The sequence below is a fragment of the Salvelinus namaycush genome, chromosome 5 (assembly GCF_016432855.1).
Source record: "Salvelinus namaycush isolate Seneca chromosome 5, SaNama_1.0, whole genome shotgun sequence".
Classification (NCBI taxonomy): domain Eukaryota; kingdom Metazoa; phylum Chordata; class Actinopteri; order Salmoniformes; family Salmonidae; genus Salvelinus; species Salvelinus namaycush.
Window position 1 is genome coordinate 16,102,705 of NC_052311.1, and position 18,409 is coordinate 16,121,113.

The 18,409-nt window shown below is 44.9% G+C and overlaps 1 protein-coding gene across 5 annotated transcripts in view; it reads left to right on the plus strand.

The window, feature by feature from the left end:
* The window catches only part of diaph2 (diaphanous-related formin 2), a 700,846-nt gene that overhangs the window by 568,453 nt on the left and 113,984 nt on the right, over nt 1–18,409 (plus strand). For all 5 annotated transcript variants that reach the window (XM_038993651.1, XM_038993650.1, XM_038993653.1 and 2 more), the window contains one exon: nt 12,079–12,243. In XM_038993651.1, coding sequence (XP_038849579.1) covers nt 12,079–12,243 — 165 coding nt within the window. The remainder of the gene's footprint in view (nt 1–12,078; nt 12,244–18,409) is intronic.

The following is an 18,409-nucleotide window of genomic DNA, read 5'->3' on the forward strand; positions in this document are numbered from 1 at the left end:
TTACACCACGTTGTGATCACTCCACTCATTGAGTTGTTGCAACAGCAGCTGGGTGCAAGCAAAGAGCTGTGAATACTCAAGTGAGGCTAACCCGCCCTTCCTCTCCGCACACATTAATATTTCAGCGGCGGGCATAGCAGAATAAATCGACAAGTAAAATTGACGCTGAATCTGCCTTTTCATTTTTTAAATGATGAGGAGGGAGGCGGTCTCGATGTTGATGATGGAGAGTGAGAGAAGGTCATGACTCGTCAGGGGGAAGAAGAGATTGATTTAACTAGTGACAACACTTCACAGACCTATCCTTTCAGTGTATGCACTTGAGACATTGACAGACACACTGATCTACATTCAGCTGCCAGCCTTACTCAGAGATAACCTGAGAGACCAATGTAATTCTGTGTGTGTGTGTGTGTGTGTGTGTGTGTGTGTGTGTGTGTGTGTGTGTGTGTGTGTGTGTGTGTGTGTGTGTGTGTGTGTGTGTGTGCGTGTGTGTGTATATGGGTGTGTGTACTACTGTTTTAGATGACAGATCCAGGATTAAAGTTAATTAGTCTATTTGGAAGTTTTTCTTGGTAAACCATTCTCACTGACCTAACACCCTATGTCGGATTATTCACTATCAAGTTCCAATTCATTTGAGAGAGAGATAGATGGATAGAGAGAGAGAGAAGGAGGAGAGAAAGCCACACACACACAAAGATAGATACTTATGGAGAAAGAATAATGGAGAGAGAGGGAGGGAGATAGAGGCGCAGAGAGGGAAAGAGTGGCAGAGATTGGCCCAGCGTCGCCCGGGTTTGGCCGGGGTAGGTCGTCATTGTAAATGAGAATTTGTTCTTAAAACTGACTTGCCTAGTTAAATAAAGAGACAAAGAAAGAGATGAGAAGACAAGACATCGATATGAATGAGAATGAGGAAGAAATAGTTTGTCTATAGCATGTTGTTGATCCCATCCAAATTGTTGTGTTAATTACTTTGGACAACGTCCAGCAATTTTCAAAGAGTTTCGCGCCGTTGTGGCATTTCATTTGGTACAATTATAATTACTTTCACTGTGTGAAATGAACCCGACTTTTGTTCTTTTCATGGGCACAACAAACCATTTTTCCTACAATCAAATGGATGTTTTGATAGTTGGAGAAGTATTCTGGTTATTGACTAGAATTATACATTCAGACAGTTGAGAATAGGCAGACCTTCTGAGTCTGCTCTCTCTGCAGGTTTTTCGTGTTGTTGTTTTTGCAACTGTGCTGGTGCTTCCTCTTTGGCAGGGTTAATGTAGGCAGGATTAATGTAGGCAGGGTTAATGTAGGCAGGGTTAATGTAGGCAGGGTTAATGTAGGCAGGATTAATGTAGGCAGGGTTAATGTAGGCAGGATTAATGTAGGCAGGGTTAATGTAGGCAGGGTTAATGTAGGCAGGGTTAATGTAGGCAGGATTAATGTAGGCAGGGTTAATGTAGGCAGGGTTAATGTAGGCAGGATTAATGTAGGCAGGGTTAATGTAGGCAGGGTTAATGTAGGCAGGATTAATGTAGGCAGGGTTAATGTAGGCAGGATTAATGTAGGCAGGGTTAATGTAGGCAGGGTTAATGTAGGCAGGGTTAATGTAGGCAGGATTAATGTAGGCAGGATTAATGTAGGCAGGGTTAATGTAGGCAGGATTAATGTAGGCAGGGTTAATGTAAAGCACTTTTTGACAAATGTTTTTAGAAAAAGAGCCAGCATAGAGTCTACAGTGCATTCGGAATGTATTCAGACCCCTTGACTTTTTCCACATTTTGTTACGTTACAGCCTTATATTCTAAAATGTATTAAAATGTGTTTTATTTAATCCTCATCAATCTACACACAATGTTTCCAAATGTGTTAAAAAAACAACTGAAATATCACATTTACTTAAGTATTCAGGCCCTTTACTCAATACTATGTTGAAGCACCTTTAGCAGTGATTTTAGCCTCAAGTCTTATTTTTTTATATTTTTTATTGAATATTGAGTATTTAAAACATACAATCTACTTGCAGCTCTGGATGGGCCACTCAAGGACATTCAGAGCCTTGTCCCGAAGCCACTCCTGCATTGTCTTGGCTGTGTGCTTAGGGTCATAGTCCTGTTGGAAGGTGAACCTTCACCCCAGGCTATGGTCCTGAGCGCTCTGGAGCAGGTTTTCATCAAGGATCTCTCTGTACTTTGCTCCGTTAATCTTTCCCTTGATCCTGACTAGTCTCCCAGTCCCTGCTGCTGAAAAACATCCCCACAGCATGATGCTGCCACCACCATGTTTCACCGTAAGGATGGTGCCAGGTTTCCTCCAGACGTGATGCTAGGCATTCATGCCAAAGAGTTCAATCTTGGTTTCATCAGACCAGAGAATCTTGTTTCCCATGGTCTTATATAGATAGGTGCGTGCCTTTCCAAATCATGTCCAGTCAATTGAGTTTACCACAGGTGGACTCCAATCAAGTTGTATAAACATTTCAAGGATGATTGATGGAAACAGGATGCACCTGAACTCAATTTCGAGTCTCATAGCAAAGTGTCTGAAAAATAAGGTTTTTCTGTTTTTTATATTTAATACATTTGCATAAATTTCTACAAACCTGTTTTCGCTTTGTCATTATGGGGTATTGTGTGTAGATTGATGTGGGGTAAAAATAATTGAATACATTTTAGAGTAAGGCTGTAACGTAACAAAATGTGGATTAAGGTAAGGGGTGTGAATACTTTCTGAATGCCCTGTATATATTTAAAAAATGACTGTCACATATATTTCTTACCTACCACAGTCTTGATACAGTTCTGCACTGCTAGAGTCCGGCAGGCGACTGTCAGAACATTAGGTTCACAAAGTTTTCAAAATGAGGAACAATTCTGGGAGTCAATCTGTGTCTGACCTCTTCTTTTCACTTTTAATCTACTGGTCTGCCGTCACAAACTTCTCAGACCTGAACTTTGCGCTTATGAAACAGATTTGTCCTCATTACTGTGTGTACTGTTTAATCAGTCACATTTATCAGTGTATTTACCATTGGCAAAGGATATATTCAACATCACTAAGCCACGATTAAGGCCTCATTTTTAGCACACGGCAAAGTGACATAAAAATCGGATCCAAGTCAGACTTACTGTAGCCTGAAAATAAAGTGCTCAATCTCTCTGTCTCGTCGTAAACCATAAAAAAAATGAAAACACACATTTCCCCGGGAAAAACAATGTAAAAATAGATTTTCACAACGGCCACCGACAAGGACAGCAATAAATTACCTTGTTTGTTTACCTGTGTGCATGCGAGAGTTATTCAAATGACGTGCGTCACTCTCGACGGCGAGGTGGTAAAAAGCCCTTTTAATAAATCTCCTGTAACCCAGTTCCATTAATGTTTATTTAATGCTTTTTCATGTGTCTGTTGGACTCTGGTACTCTGGGGGCCCTGCACTAAGCCTAAGCTTTTCCTACCCAGGCTCTCAGTCTTCTTTATCCTCTCTGTCCCTCTTTCCACTGCCAGGGGCCCTGTGAACCAAATTACAAGTAGACTGGACACAGCCCATCCGGCTGAGCAGCAGAGTGATATAAAAGGAGCGCAACAGAGAGTGATGGAGAGAGGGAGGGGGAGAGTGTGAGTTGCACCATAAACCATGTTCTACACAATTGCCATGGCCCCACATTTCAGGACATGTCCCTTGGACAGCAACATTAGGTTGAGCCAGGTATGGCCGTGGTGGCGTCGCTGCCAGCTAGTACCAGCCTGTTGTGTTATATTGTGTTGTGTGCAGTTCAGAATGGGAGGCAGCACATTAGCTGGCGCAGACTGGCAGCCCCCTGTGACGGGCCGTGGTAGAGACCACAGAGGCTGTCACAGGGTATTAACGCCTGGGCCAACTCATGGGGTGGGATGTGACCTGGTAGTGCTGAGGTGGAGGGAGGAGGAGGGAGAGAGGCGAGACAGGGACTGACACAGAGAGGTTAGCTGGCTGAGAGTGGAGGGACGGTGAGCTCAGACTGGCTGAGAATGGAGGGATGGTGGGCTTAGACTGGCTGAGAGTGGAGGGATGGTGGGTTCGGACCGGCTGAGTGTTGCGGGATGGTGAGCTCAGACTGGCTGAGTGTGGAGGGATGGTGGGCTAATATTAATATTAATATTCTGAGTACTGGACAGTCTAATAGCCAGTCCATACATCCATACATTTATCCATACTACATCCCTTTTAACAGCCCACTCCAACTCCCTAACAATGTGTCTTGCATGTGAGGTGCAGTGCAGTAGAAATGCAGCCCTTCCTTTCCTCCTTTGAGGACAGCTGGTGGAGAGAAAGAGAACGAGAGAGAGAGAGGAGGGAGGGAGATGAGAGAAGTCTGACAAACAGGTGAGAGCCAGAGGAGACTGACAAACAGGCAGAGAGCCAGAGGAGTTGACAAACAGGCAGAGAGCCAGAGGAGACTGACAAACAGGCAGAGAGCCAGAGGAGACTGACAAACAGGCAGAGAGCCAGAGGAGACTGACAAACAGGCAGAGAGCCAGAGGAGACTGACAAACAGGCAGAGAGCCAGAGGAGATGACAAACAGGTGAGAGCCAGAGGAGCTGACAAACAGGCAGAGAACCAGAGAAGTCTGACAAACAGGCAGAGAGCCAGAGGAGACTGACAAACAGGCAGAGAGCCAGAGGAGTCTGACAAACAGGTGATATCCAGAGGACATGACAAACAGGCAGAGAGCCAGAGGAGACTGACAAACAGGCAGAGAGCCAGAGGAGACTGACAAACCAGGAGAAAGCCAGAGGAGATGACAAACAGGTGAGAGCCAGAGGAGACTGACAAACAGGTGAGAGCCAGAGGAGACTGACAAACCGGCAGAGAGCCAGGGGAGATGACAAACAGGCAGAGAGCCAGAGGAGACTGACAACTAGGCAGAGAGCCAAAGGAGGCTGACAAACAGGCAGAGAGCCAGAGGAGACTGACAAACAGGCAGAGAGCCAGAGGAGTCTGACAAACAGGTGATAGCCAGAGGAGACTGACAAACAGGCAAAGAGCCAGAGGAGATGACAAACAGGCATAGAGCCAGAGGAGATGACAAACAGGTGAGAGCCAGAGGAGACTGACAAACAGGCAGAGAATCAAAGGAGACTGACAAACAGATGAGAGCCAGAGGAGACTGACAAACCGGCAGAGAGCCAGAGGAGATGATAAACAGGTGAGAGCCAGAGGAGACTGACAAACAGGCAAAGAGACAGAGGAGATGACAAACAGGCAGAAAGCCAGAGATGATGACAAACAGGTGAGAACCAGAGGAGTTGACAAACAGGTGAGGGCCAGAGGAGACTGACAAACAGGCAGAGAACCAAAGGAGACTGACAAACAGGTGAGAGCCAGAGGAGACTGACAAACCGGCAGAGAGCCAGAGGAGACTGACAAACAGGCAGAGAGCCAGAGGAGACTGACAAACAGGCAGAGAGCCAGAGGAGACTGACAAACAGGCAGAGAGCCAGAGGAGACTGACAAACAGGCAGAGAGCCAGAGGAGTCTGACAAACAGGTGATAACCAGAGGAGACTGACAAACAGGCAAAGAGCCAGAAGAGACGAACAAACAGGCATAGAGCCAGAGGAGATGACAAACAGGTGAGAGCCAGAGGAGATGACAAACAGGCAGAGAATCAAAGGAGACTGAATAACAGGCAGAGAGCCAGAGGAGACTGACAAACAGGCAGAGAGCCAGAGGAGATGACAAACAGGTGAGAGCCAGAGGAGACTGACAAACAGGCAGAGAATCAAAGGAGACTAACAAACAGGCAGAGAGCCAGAGGAGACTGACAAACAGGCAGAGAGCCAGAGGAGATGACAAACAGGTGAGAGCCAGAGGAGATGACAAACCGGCAGAGAGCCAGAGGAGATGACAAACAGGCAGAAAGCCAGAGATGATGACAAACAGGTGAGAACCAGAGGAGATGACAAACAGGTGAGAGCCAGAGGAGACTGACAAACATGCAAACAGCCAGAGGAGACTTACAAACAGGCAGAGAGCCAGAGGTGGCTGACAAACATTCAGAGAGTCAGAGGAGTCTGACAAACAGGCAAAGAGCCAGAGGAGACTGACAAACAGGCAAAGAGCCAGAGGAGATGACAAACAGGCAGAGAGCCAGAGGAGATGACAAACAGGTGAGAGCCAGAGGAGACTAACAAACAGGCAGAGAGCCAAAGGAGACTGAAAAACAGGCAGAGAGCCAGAGGAGTCTGACAAACAGGCAGAGAACCATAGTAGACTGACAAACAGGCAAAGAGCCAGAGGAGATGACAAACAGGTGAGAGCCAGAGGAGACTGACAAACAGGTGAGAGCCAGAGGAGACTGACAAACAGGCAGAGAGCCAGAGGAGTCTGACAAACAGGCAGAGAACCATAGTAGACTGACAAACAGGCAGAAAGCCAGAGGAGATGACAAACAGGTGAGAGCCAGAGGAGACTGACAAACAGGTGAGAGCCAGAGGAGACTGACAAACCGGCAGAGAGCCAGGGGAGATGACAAACAGGCAGAGAGCCAGAGGAGACTGACAACTAGGCAGAGAGCCAAAGGAGGCTGACAAACAGGCAGAGAGCCAGAGGAGACTGACAAACAGGTGATAGCCAGAGGAGACTGACAAACAGGCAAAGAGCCAGAGGAGATGACAAACAGGCATAGAGCCAGAGGAGATGACAAACAGGTGAGAGCCAGAGGAGATGACAAACAGGCAGAGAGCCAGAGGAGTCTGACAAACAGGTGATAGCCAGAGGAGACTGACAAACAGGCAAAGAGCCAGAGGAGATGACAAACAGGCATAGAGCCAGAGGAGATGACAAACAGGTGAGAGCCAGAGGAGACTGACAAACAGGCAGAGAATCAAAGGAGACTTACAAACAGATGAGAGCCAGAGGAGACTGACAAACCGGCAGAGAGCCAGAGGAGATGATAAACAGGTGAGAGCCAGAGGAGACTGACAAACAGGCAAAGAGACAGAGGAGATGACAAACAGGCAGAAAGCCAGAGATGATGACAAACAGGTGAGAACCAGAGGAGTTGACAAACAGGTGAGGGCCAGAGGAGACTGACAAACAGGCAGAGAACCAAAGGAGACTGACAAACAGGTGAGAGCCAGAGGAGACTGACAAACCGGCAGAGAGCCAGAGGAGACTGACAAACAGGCAGAGAGCCAGAGGAGACTGACAAACAGGCAGAGAGCCAGAGGAGACTGACAAACAGGCAGAGAGCCAGAGGAGTCTGACAAACAGGTGATAACCAGAGGAGACTGACAAACAGGCAAAGAGCCAGAAGAGACGAACAAACAGGCATAGAGCCAGAGGAGATGACAAACAGGTGAGAGCCAGAGGAGATGACAAACAGGCAGAGAATCAAAGGAGACTGAATAACAGGCAGAGAGCCAGAGGAGACTGACAAACAGGCAGAGAGCCAGAGGAGATGACAAACAGGTGAGAGCCAGAGGAGACTGACAAACAGGCAGAGAATCAAAGGAGACTAACAAACAGGCAGAGAGCCAGAGGAGACTGACAAACAGGCAGAGAGCCAGAGGAGATGACAAACAGGTGAGAGCCAGAGGAGACTGACAAACCGGCAGAGAGCCAGAGGAGATGACAAACAGGCAGAGAGTCAGAGGAGACTGACAAACAGGCAGAAAGCCAGAGGAGACTGACAAACAGGCAGAAAGCCAGAGGAGACTGACAAACAGGCAGAGAGCCAGAGGAGACTGACAAACAGGCAGAAAGCCAGAGATGATGACAAACAGGTGAGAACCAGAGGAGATGACAAACAGGTGAGAGCCAGAGGAGACTGACAAACATGCAAACAGCCAGAGGAGACTTACAAACAGGCAGAGAGCCAGAGGTGGCTGACAAACATTCAGAGAGTCAGAGGAGTCTGACAAACAGGCAAAGAGCCAGAGGAGACTGACAAACAGGCAAAGAGCCAGAGGAGATGACAAACAGGCAGAGAGCCAGAGGAGATGACAAACAGGTGAGAGCCAGAGGAGACTAACAAACAGGCAGAGAGCCAAAGGAGACTGACAAACAGGCAGAGAGCCAGAGGAGTCTGACAAACAGGCAGAGAACCATAGTAGACTGACAAACAGGCAAAGAGCCAGAGGAGACTGACAAACAGGCATAGAGCCAGAGGAGATGACAAACAGGCAGTGAACCAGAGGAGACTGACAAACAGGCAGAGAGCCAGAGGAGACTGACAAACAGGCAGAGAGCCAGAGGAGTCTGACAAACAGGTGAAAGCCAGAGGAGACTTACAAACAGGCAGAGAGCCAGAGGAGACTGACAAACAGGCAGAGAGCCAGAGGAGTCTGACAAACAGGCAGAGAACCATAGTAGACTGACAAACAGGCAAAGAGCCAGAGGAGACTGACAAACAGGCATAGAGCCAGAGGAGATGACAAACAGGCAGTGAACCAGAGGAGACTGACAAACAGGCAGAGAGCCAGAGGAGACTGACAAACAGGCAGAGAGCCAGAGGAGTCTGACAAACAGGTGAAAGCCAGAGGAGACTGACAAACAGGCAGAGAGCCAGAGGAGACTGACAAACAGGCAGAGAGCCAGAGGAGTCTGACAAACAGGTGAAAGCCAGAGGAGACTGACAAACAGGCAGAGAGCCAGAGGAGACTGACAAACAGGCAGAGAACCAGTTAAGGCTGCGTCATGCTTTACCTTGAGCCCCTTCTTTCTCTTTCCGCTCAGAGCATTTCGTGGTCCAGGTGACTCTCTGAGTATGGGAGGACATGGAGGAGGGAGAGAGGGAGGAAAGACAGAGATTTGTTGTGTGTGTTTGTTTCTTTGAAATGGATAGAATGGGGGAAATAGCAAGAAAATGAGAAAGCGAAAGAATAAGGCAGGAAAATGGAAGCGATAGAGAGAAAGAAAGAGTAGAGGAGACTAACAAAGAGAGACTGTATCAGAACATGAGGAGACTGCCAGAGAGAGACTGTATCAGAACATGAGGAGACTGCCAGAGAGAGACTATATCACAACATGAGGATACTGCCAGAGAGAGACTGTATCAGAACATGAGGAGACTGCCAGAGAGAGACTGTATCAGAACATGAGGAGACTGCCAGAGAGAAACTGTATCAGAACATGAGGATACTGCCAGAGAGAGACTGTATCAGAACATGAGGAGACTGCCAGAGAGAGACTGTATCAGAACATGAGGAGACTGCCAGAGAGAGACTGTATCAGAACATGAGGAGACTGCCAGAGAGAGACTGTATCAGAACATGAGGAGACTGCCAGAGAGAGACTGTATCAGAACATGAGGAGACTGCCAGAGAGAGACTGTATCAGAACATGAGGAGACTGCCAGAGAGAGACTGTCAGAACATGAGGAGACTGCCAGAGAGAGACTGTATCAGAACATGAGGAGACTGCCAGAGAGAGACTGTATCAGAACATGAGGAGACTGCCAGAGAGAGACTGTATCAGAACATGAGGAGACTGCCAGAGAGAGACTGTATCAGAACATGAGGAGACTGCCAGAGAGAGACTGTATCAGAAATTGAGAGATGCAGTTTGAGAATGCTGCATACTGGTACTGCTGTAGGACAGTCTGTTGTCAGATACTGTCAATATGACATGGCTTTAATGTGGAAATAACAAGAGCTGAAGCCCATTGAGCCTCACATCAGTCCCCAGCGGGAGACCGACAGACAAAGGGACAGAGAGACAGCTGGGCAGACAGACAGACAGCATCCCTTCACTGCTCTGATGCAGCTCCCCTGGTTTACCGAGGCCCTTGTTATTCATGCTAAACAGCAAACGGCACAGAATGCATGCTCCACCGCAGCACAGCCAAGTAAGCAGCACAAGCACAGCTACCTGAGCTTAGACTTACCTCCTTGCATCATCTATTCACCACTTCTCATCCCCATAGTCCATTGACAACTCCTCTCCATCACACTCTGTTCTCTATTCTCATTCTTTTATCAAAATATATAGTAATAATTTTATAATAATAGTATTGTCCTGTATTTTGTAACCAAGCTTGCGTAACCTGGATTGTATAAGCAATATTAGGTTCAATATTAAGCTTGAATCATATGACAAAGTGAGTGGGAGTGTTGGTGTGAAACACTCAAACCTGCCATCATTTGTGGATTTGATGGAATATTTGGGCTCATTATCGAGTGACACTAAAAGTACTGCTGACAGCTGGTTAATGGGAGTGAAATATTCACAAACATTGGTTAAGCAGGACCATAGTGTGGTTGAACACGACCTTATTGTTGTTAAGATGGACTGTAGTGTGGTTTAGAAGGACTTTAATATGGGCGAGAGGTAGAACCACTGTATAACTTTGTGGAAAGTTGGTGCCTTTGAGAGATTGGATGTGTGGAAACAAGGTTTGATGTAAACACCCTTCCATCCAAGTCCTTAGGTCTTTAAAGGGAGCTGATGGGAGAGGAAGAAAGAGAGAGAGAAAAATATGGATAAAAAGAAAGAGAGGAACACAGAGAGAGAGACAGAAATGGTGAGTGACAGACAGAGAGAGAGAAAGGGAGAGTAAGCGAGATAGACAGTGTGACAGAAAGAGAGAAGGGGGATGAAGAGAGATATAAAGACATCTATCAGCTAGATAAATCTAGCATCACCAGGCCTGTGTGGGCTGTAGTGCTGGTCACTGCCAGTGCTGCTGTTGAGGTCTGGTAAACACTGACCCGCTGAGAGCTAATCCAGCTTGTCTGGCCTCCTGCCGGCCCTGCTTTCATCCTCGCTCAGCTGGACCCAACGTCGGCCAGGACACAGATGCAGCAAGGCCCCAGATCTGTCATCACACCCCCATAGGATCCCCCAAAAGAACCCCTGATAGACCACATACCCACCAACCCATCCATAGATCCACAGCCTAGCCCACAGGCCTATAGACAGCCTTGGACAGCTTTAGACAGCCATGGACAGATGCAGAAATGCATAGATCGGAAGATACAGGTAGATAGATGAACGTTATGTACGTGATTGATAGAACAGTGGGGGTGTTTGATGCTGTGTTGTCCAATTAGCCTCAGTGTGATTGTGTGTTGTTGACAGTGACCTGAACATTGAGGCTGAGGCGAGTTGGGTTGAAAACCACCGTGGTGTGTGTCCTGTCCCACTGCTTTGTGTATCTGCTTGAATGTGTGTGGCTTTCCATGCTTGCTGTGAGTTGTTTTACACAGTGTGTTCAATAGAGGTGTGCTTTTCACCTCATCACACACACTGTCACACTGTGTGTGGGTCCGTCTGTGTTTGTGGCAGAACAACCAGAGTCTATGACCAGTGTCTGGGCTCCATGTGGTCCTCTGGGATAATACTGCATGGACAGCAGCTGTCAATAGCCATTCACCCAGTAGAAAGTGCTTTATCTGCTCAGTAAATTACATAGTGCGGCGTGGGCCGCGGTTCAAGACAAACCGACCCCGCTCTTGTTGGGAGAAACAATAGAACAATGACTGCAATCAGCTATTCCAACAGCCATCTGTGTCGCAGCCGACTACAAAATACATTTCCATTACTCCCGGGCTGTGCGCTATTAGCCCACTGTGCCAATGACTCCAAAGTGAGTTGGAGAGGTTATTGAAACACACACATTAGTTTCTCCGACCTCTCCCTGTCTGAAAAGCGATGGCTTTTTTCCAGCATTTTTGGTTTGCCTTCTCAGTGTGGGTGGGTGTGTTTACAAACAAGTGAATGAAAGGAGGTGGTGGTTTGATAACTAGCTCAATGATGACTGTCTATTGTTGTGTAACATCACACAGCATGGTGACAAAGTGTTACAGTATGTAGTATCATTTTCGTGTTGTCGCACCAGTACCAGACCTGGGTTCAAATACTTGAAAAATATTTTCAAATACTTTTGAAATTTTGAGTCTCGTTTGCCTGGAGTGCCAGATGGGTGCGGTTTACAGTTGTGGGACTTTTTTATTGGTTTATTGAGCAAGGCAAGCTCAAACAGACACAGATAAACAATTTTAATCTATTTTTAGGGTATTTGAAACCCAGGTCTGACCAGTACCATTGATCAAACAAAATGTTATTTCCTTGACTATACCTTCCCTCACGGCTTCTCAAAACATTCACGGGAGCAATATGAGAAGCTGTCCACCATGCACAAGAACATGCAGAAGCTATACGAGAGCCTGGGCACCTACTACGCCTTCGACCCCCACGTCCTCTGCGTCGAGGACTTCTTCGGTGACCTGGCCTCCTTCCGTACCCTCTTCGTGGTGAGTACAGCAAATATAGAGTACACAAGGCTTTCCCAAACTTTTTTGGCCTGCGACCCCATTTTGATATCAAAACATTTTTGCAACCCCAACGTATACAAAAAGTGATGTTCACTTTTTTAAATTGGGGTAATGACAGTCTATTACAAATCAGTCTGACAGTACTTTTGTACCATCAGGAGAAGGTATTGGGAAGGTATTGGGAAGTTCATCAGGCTATAATTTTGTATGATCGTCTTTCCGAAAGTCTTATTTAGTGCCTGGTCTTGTCCACTCTGTTCTAATGAATCCTGCGTGGTTTGTGGACATTGTAGAAGGAAACAGAAGACACATACATGTTCCTGAGAGTCTTATATTTCAGTGATGGGGTCATAATATTTTGTAGCTTAATCCATTTGAAAGATAGCTTCTTCAAATGTGTCTCTATCTTACCTGATTGGTCATGAAACACACACACACACACTTGGAACCAGGGCTCTAAAGTGTGACCAATTATTTTGCTATGTGACCTGTTTTTTTATCTTGGGAGCACCGTGCGACAAAAGAAATCACCCAGATAATAATTGTTGTAATGATTAGTCTTCACTGTACAATTGTTCCAAAAAGCCCTAGACAAAATAGTCTCAGCCTAGAAAACGTCTTATTCATGTCATTATTGGAGGGTCAGCACAGTGCACAAACAAGGCGGAGAGGAGTTGGCAGCCCACGATGGGACCACTGGGCACCGGGGCTATGGTGCACGCATTTTGCACCTCTCAAAATGCAGTCCTACTGCTAATAAATTTAACAAAGCACGCTAGTTTGGCTAGATAGATAGCTACTGATGCAGTTATATGCAGAATGGCTAGATGCAGTTATGTCGATTAAAGAAACTGTAAAAAGCTGGTGGACATGGAAATGCGCCATTCTCCTGATTGAAGGTCCGGGCGCCGCTTGTAATAGACTTGCACGCCCTTCGTCTCTGACTTTTCAGCTACACAGCCAACTTTCAACTACTACGACGGTCATTTCAATAAATCAATAACTAGCAATCAGTAGTTCAAAAGGAGGTAGCTAACCTTTGGCTGGCTGTCATGTTCTAGTAAATTAGTTTATGATACATTTTTCAACAGTGATTATTACCCAACAAAGTAGGTAGGTTATAGCCACCAATTTAGCTCCCAACAGTGCATGCATCCATTGCATGATCAATGTTGTAAATGTGAAGCGCAAGCCATTGATCATTTAGGCCTATGTGGATGCTCAAGAAATATTTGGGTTTTTATTTCTAGTATCGGATACCTATATGAATAGGCAGGTCCATCTTAATTCTGATATTAGGCAATGGGCGATCGATTTCATCAAAAATATTCATCCTTTCCCCGGTTATTTCTATGGCCTCTGCTATAGTAATATGCTGGCTCCCCTACTAACATCAAAGTCCATTGTTTCCAATGGCGTGTATTCATGGGGGCCTCTGCTATAGTAATATGCTGGTTCCTCTACTAACGTCAAAGTCCATTGTTTCCAATGGCGTGTATTCATGGAGGCCAAGGGAAGCCAGGCTTCCCCAAAAAATGTACCATGAAAAAAAAAAAAAAAAACATTTATCTTTTGTCTTTGTGTTTCATCATTTTCCTTAAATTCGCGACAGGCTGAATGTATCTCACAGGAGAAAGCATCTGAGCAAGCGAAACAGCGCCCTGCACAGTGTCTCTGTATGTGTAGGCATTCTATCTGATGTTGTCTGGTCCAAAAGATTATGACATTGTTGCTACCCGTAGCATTGAATGCAAGGAAAGCCAGCGAGCATTTGGCCTCCCTTGATTGAAAAAATGATAAATTAAAAGCCAATCAGCGTTGAGCTAAACTGAGTGAGCTCAAATATAAATGGTCCTGGCGCACCCAAAAAAAGTGTATGACAGTTTGGATTTGTTGTCACTCCCATCAAATCGCATCGAGAGCATACGCCATTGACAGAAACAACTTGAATTGTTGCACCTCGTTGTTGTTGTTCTCCAGTGGCTAGCTAGCTTTGCGACTTGCGGTAACTCTCTGTGGTTCTAAATCAATTGTTGTTTAGTGATTCAAAAATGTAGGTAATGTAACCAATGTCCCCTATAATTTTTTTACGGCACTGAGCAAATTTCAGGTCTGCTGAGCGAAAACTAGAACATTTTGAAAATTCTGTGCAACTTCCAGCAGCAGCAAAGTAGGCAACTGTGGGCTATTTGATCAGAATGTAGGCCTAACAGAGTGTCTAACATTGAAAAAAATATGGAGAAAATGCATTCCATAACATTTAACATGGAAATAGCTATTCTATTGTTCTGCCTACGGTAGCAACCAATGTGTGGTGTTCAATGTACTGTAGGCCTACATTCCATGATATAGAAAAAAAAACATGCAGGGCTTGACATTAACCTGTTTATCCACTTGTCCTTCAGACAAGAAGGTGACTGAAAATGTTGTTGTGTTGTTTGATGCAAGCAACCACTTTACAAAATACAATGTATTATTTTTCTGACTACTTAGCTTATTCAAGCCTGTCTCAAAATACAACACTGCCCCTTTAAGACAAAAAAAAGCTCTTTACCTGACTCGCTTTTCAAAGAAAATGTACATGTTTTGTACTCTTGTGGGAAAAAATCACTCCCCTATTCCTAACAACAAATTATCTATAACTGGGCTAAAAAATCACTAACTAGCAAAGGATATGAACAAAATGTGCACAGGTAGCTACATGCAGCTCTCGCTTTGATCTCAAAACAAGGCCATCTACTCACGACTGTAACACAGTCCAGTTCAAAGTAAATCCATATATGGCAATGGTCTTTTTGCATATACAGTGCATTCGGAAAGTATTCAGACCTCTCAACTTTTTCAACATTTTGTTACGTTACAGCCTTATTCTAAAATAGATTTTTTGCAAATGTATAAAAAATACAAATTGAAATATCACTTTTACATAAGTATTCAGACCCGGTTGAAGCACCTTTGGCAGTGTTTACAGCCTTGAGTCTTCTTGGGTATGACACTACAAACTTGGCACATCTGTATTTGGGGAGTTTCTCCCATTCTTCTCCGCAGATCCTTTCAAGCTCTGTCAGGTTGGATGGGGACCGTCGCTTCACAGCTACTTTCAGGTCTCTCCAGAGATGTTTGATTGAGTTCAAGTCTGGGCTCTGGCTGGGCCACTCAAGGACATTCAGAGACTTGTCCCGAAGCCACTCCTGCATTGTCTTGGCTGTGTGCTTAGGGTCGGTGTCCTGTTGGAAGGTGAACCTTCGCCTCAGTCTGAGGTCCTGAGCCCTCTGGAGCAGGATTTCATCAAGGATCTCTCTGTACTTTGCTTCATTCATCTTTCGCTCAATCCTGACTAGTCTCCCAGTACCTGTCGTTGAAAAACATCTCCGCAGCATGATGCTGCCACCACCATGTTTCACTGTAGGGATGGTGCCAGGTTTCCTCCAGATGTGACACTTCGCATTCAGGACAAAGAGTTCAATCTTGGTTTCATTAGACCAGATAATCTTGTTTATTATGGTCTGAGAGTCCGTAGGTGCCTTTTGGCAAACTCCAAGCGGGCAGTTATGTGCCATTTACTGAGGAGTGGCTTTCGTCTGGCCACTCTACCATAAAGGCCTGGTTGGTGGAGTGCTGCAGAGATGGTTTTCCTTCTGGAAGGTTTGCCCATCTCCACAGAGGAACTCTGGAGCTCTGTCAGAGTGACCATCGGGTTCTTAGTCACCTCCCTGACCAAGGCCCTTCTCCCCCGATTGCTCAGTTGGACTGGGCGGCCAGCTCTAGGAAGTCTTGGTGGTTCCAAACATCTTCCATTTAAGAATGATGTAGGCCACTGTGTTTTTGGGGACTTTCAATGCCGCAGATATTTTTTGGTACCCTTCCCCAGATCTGGGCCTCAGCACAATCCTTTCTCTGAGCTATACGGACAATTCCTTCGACCTCATGGCTTGTTTTTTGCTCTGACATGCACTGTCAACTGTGGAACCTTATATAGACAGGTGTGTACCATTCCAAATCATGTCCAATCAATTGATTTTACCACAGGTGGACAACAATCAAGTTGTAGAAACATCTCAAGGATGATCAATTGAAACAGGATGCACCTGAGCTCAATTTCGAGTCTCATAGTAAAGGGTTAGAATGCTTATGTAAATAAGGTATTTCTGTTTTGTTTTTTTAACCTGTTTTCGCTTTAACATTGAGGTATTGTGTGCAGATTGATGGGGAATTTGTTCTATTTAATTATTTTTAGAATAAGGCTATAACGTAACAAAATGTGGAAAAAGTCAAGCGGGCCTGAATACTTTCCCGAATGCACTGTAGGCCTACTGCAAGTCTGATTGCTAATGCCGAACCAGTCTGTGTAGAGTACGGGCTTATGAAAGGGTTGAATACAAAGTGTTGACATGGCTCAGTAAGAACTTAAACATGAACTCAGTCATAAAAACAGCAGCTCTTTGCTGTATTCGTTGACAGTCTCTCTCTAGTCAAGGTTTTAAACGTTTTGAAATCTCACAGTATCAACTTTGATGTAGCTTTCTTTTATGCCTGTTACGTTATTGCAAACACGTTAATCTGAGCCATTCGATTGGCCAGCGGTAGACCTATAGTGCACTTGATTTGTCCTCCGGGCCCGCCGGGAAGGCAGAGTTTGACCATTCAGATACATGAAATGGTTCAAAAGGCAACAGTTTGAATCGGGTGCACCTACCTCCAACAGCCCGAGATGAATAAAAAAAAAGTAGGAACATAATGCTTTATCGTTGGGTTTTTACAAAAGTGTTTGGCGATCAACTAGGAATGCCTTGGAGATCAACCAGTCGATTGCAATCGACCGGTTGGTGACCACTATTCTAGTGAAGTTCAATATCGTGTTTCTCTCTGTGGCCTGATATTTCTCCTGTATGGCAGTCCCAGGAGAGTTGCGCGGCAGTTGCATGTAACTATTTGTTACATGCCGTATGCTTTGTAGACTTCACCGAACAGAAGTTGCTTTTCCGGTTTTGTGATGAAACAAAGGTGTGGTTGAATTCATTCTTCCACTGTGTCTTCTTATTGTCTCGGCCTTAGGGTATATATCACAGTCGCAAGGCATATGAATGAACGAACAGGATTTATAGAGAAAACAGCACAATTATCACAACACATGTATGCCTTGTTTTTTGGGCTTCCCCAGTGATTTTAACCACGCACCGCTACTGGTTGTTTCAGAACACTAAACAGACAGAACATTCAAAAGTACTAATGTAATGTTTCAATGCATTGCATCTCAGTAGGTCAGTAGTGCTTGTACACAATGTACAAACCTGATATTCCACCAATGACTTTGTAATTTCAATGACAGGTTTTTGTATCAACATTTCAGTTTCTCATAATAAACATGTCATTACAGGATTGCATATTAGTTTCCATGGCACAACATGTGCTTCAAAAGTAGCTAGAATTCATATAGGCCCAATATGGGCTGTATCTCAATCAATTTAGAAATAATACTATTTTCTGATGTTCCTACATTTTGTTGTGCTCCTTTCTTTAAGTTGGGAGCACCAGTGTTACCAATGAAAATGTTTAATTTACAGCTCTGCTGTTGAGTCACCTTTATGTGATGCTGAGGTACGTTAGTGCCCATTGACTTCAGTAAGAGATAGTCTTACTGTACTTTAACTCAACATTGACTTCAGTAAGACATAGTCCTACTGTATTTTAACTCAACATTGACTTTAGTAAGACATAGTCCTACTGTACTTTAACTCAACATTGACTTTAGTAAGACATAGTCTTACTGTACTTTAACTCAACATTGACTTCAGTAAGACATAGTCCAACTGTATTTTAACTCAACATTGACTTTAGTAAGACATAGTCCTACTGTACTTTAACTCAACATTGACTTTAGTAAGACATAGTCCTACTGTACTTTAACTCAACATTGACTTTAGTAAGACATAGTCCTACTGTACTTTAACTCAACATTGACTTTAGTAAGACATAGTCCTACTGTACTTTAACTCAACATTGACTTTAGTAAGACATAGTCCTACTGTATTTTAACTCAACATTGACTTTAGTAAGACATAGTCCTACTGTACTTTAACTCAACATTGACTTTAGTAAGACATAGTCCTACTGTACTTTAACTCAACATTGACTTTAGTAACAT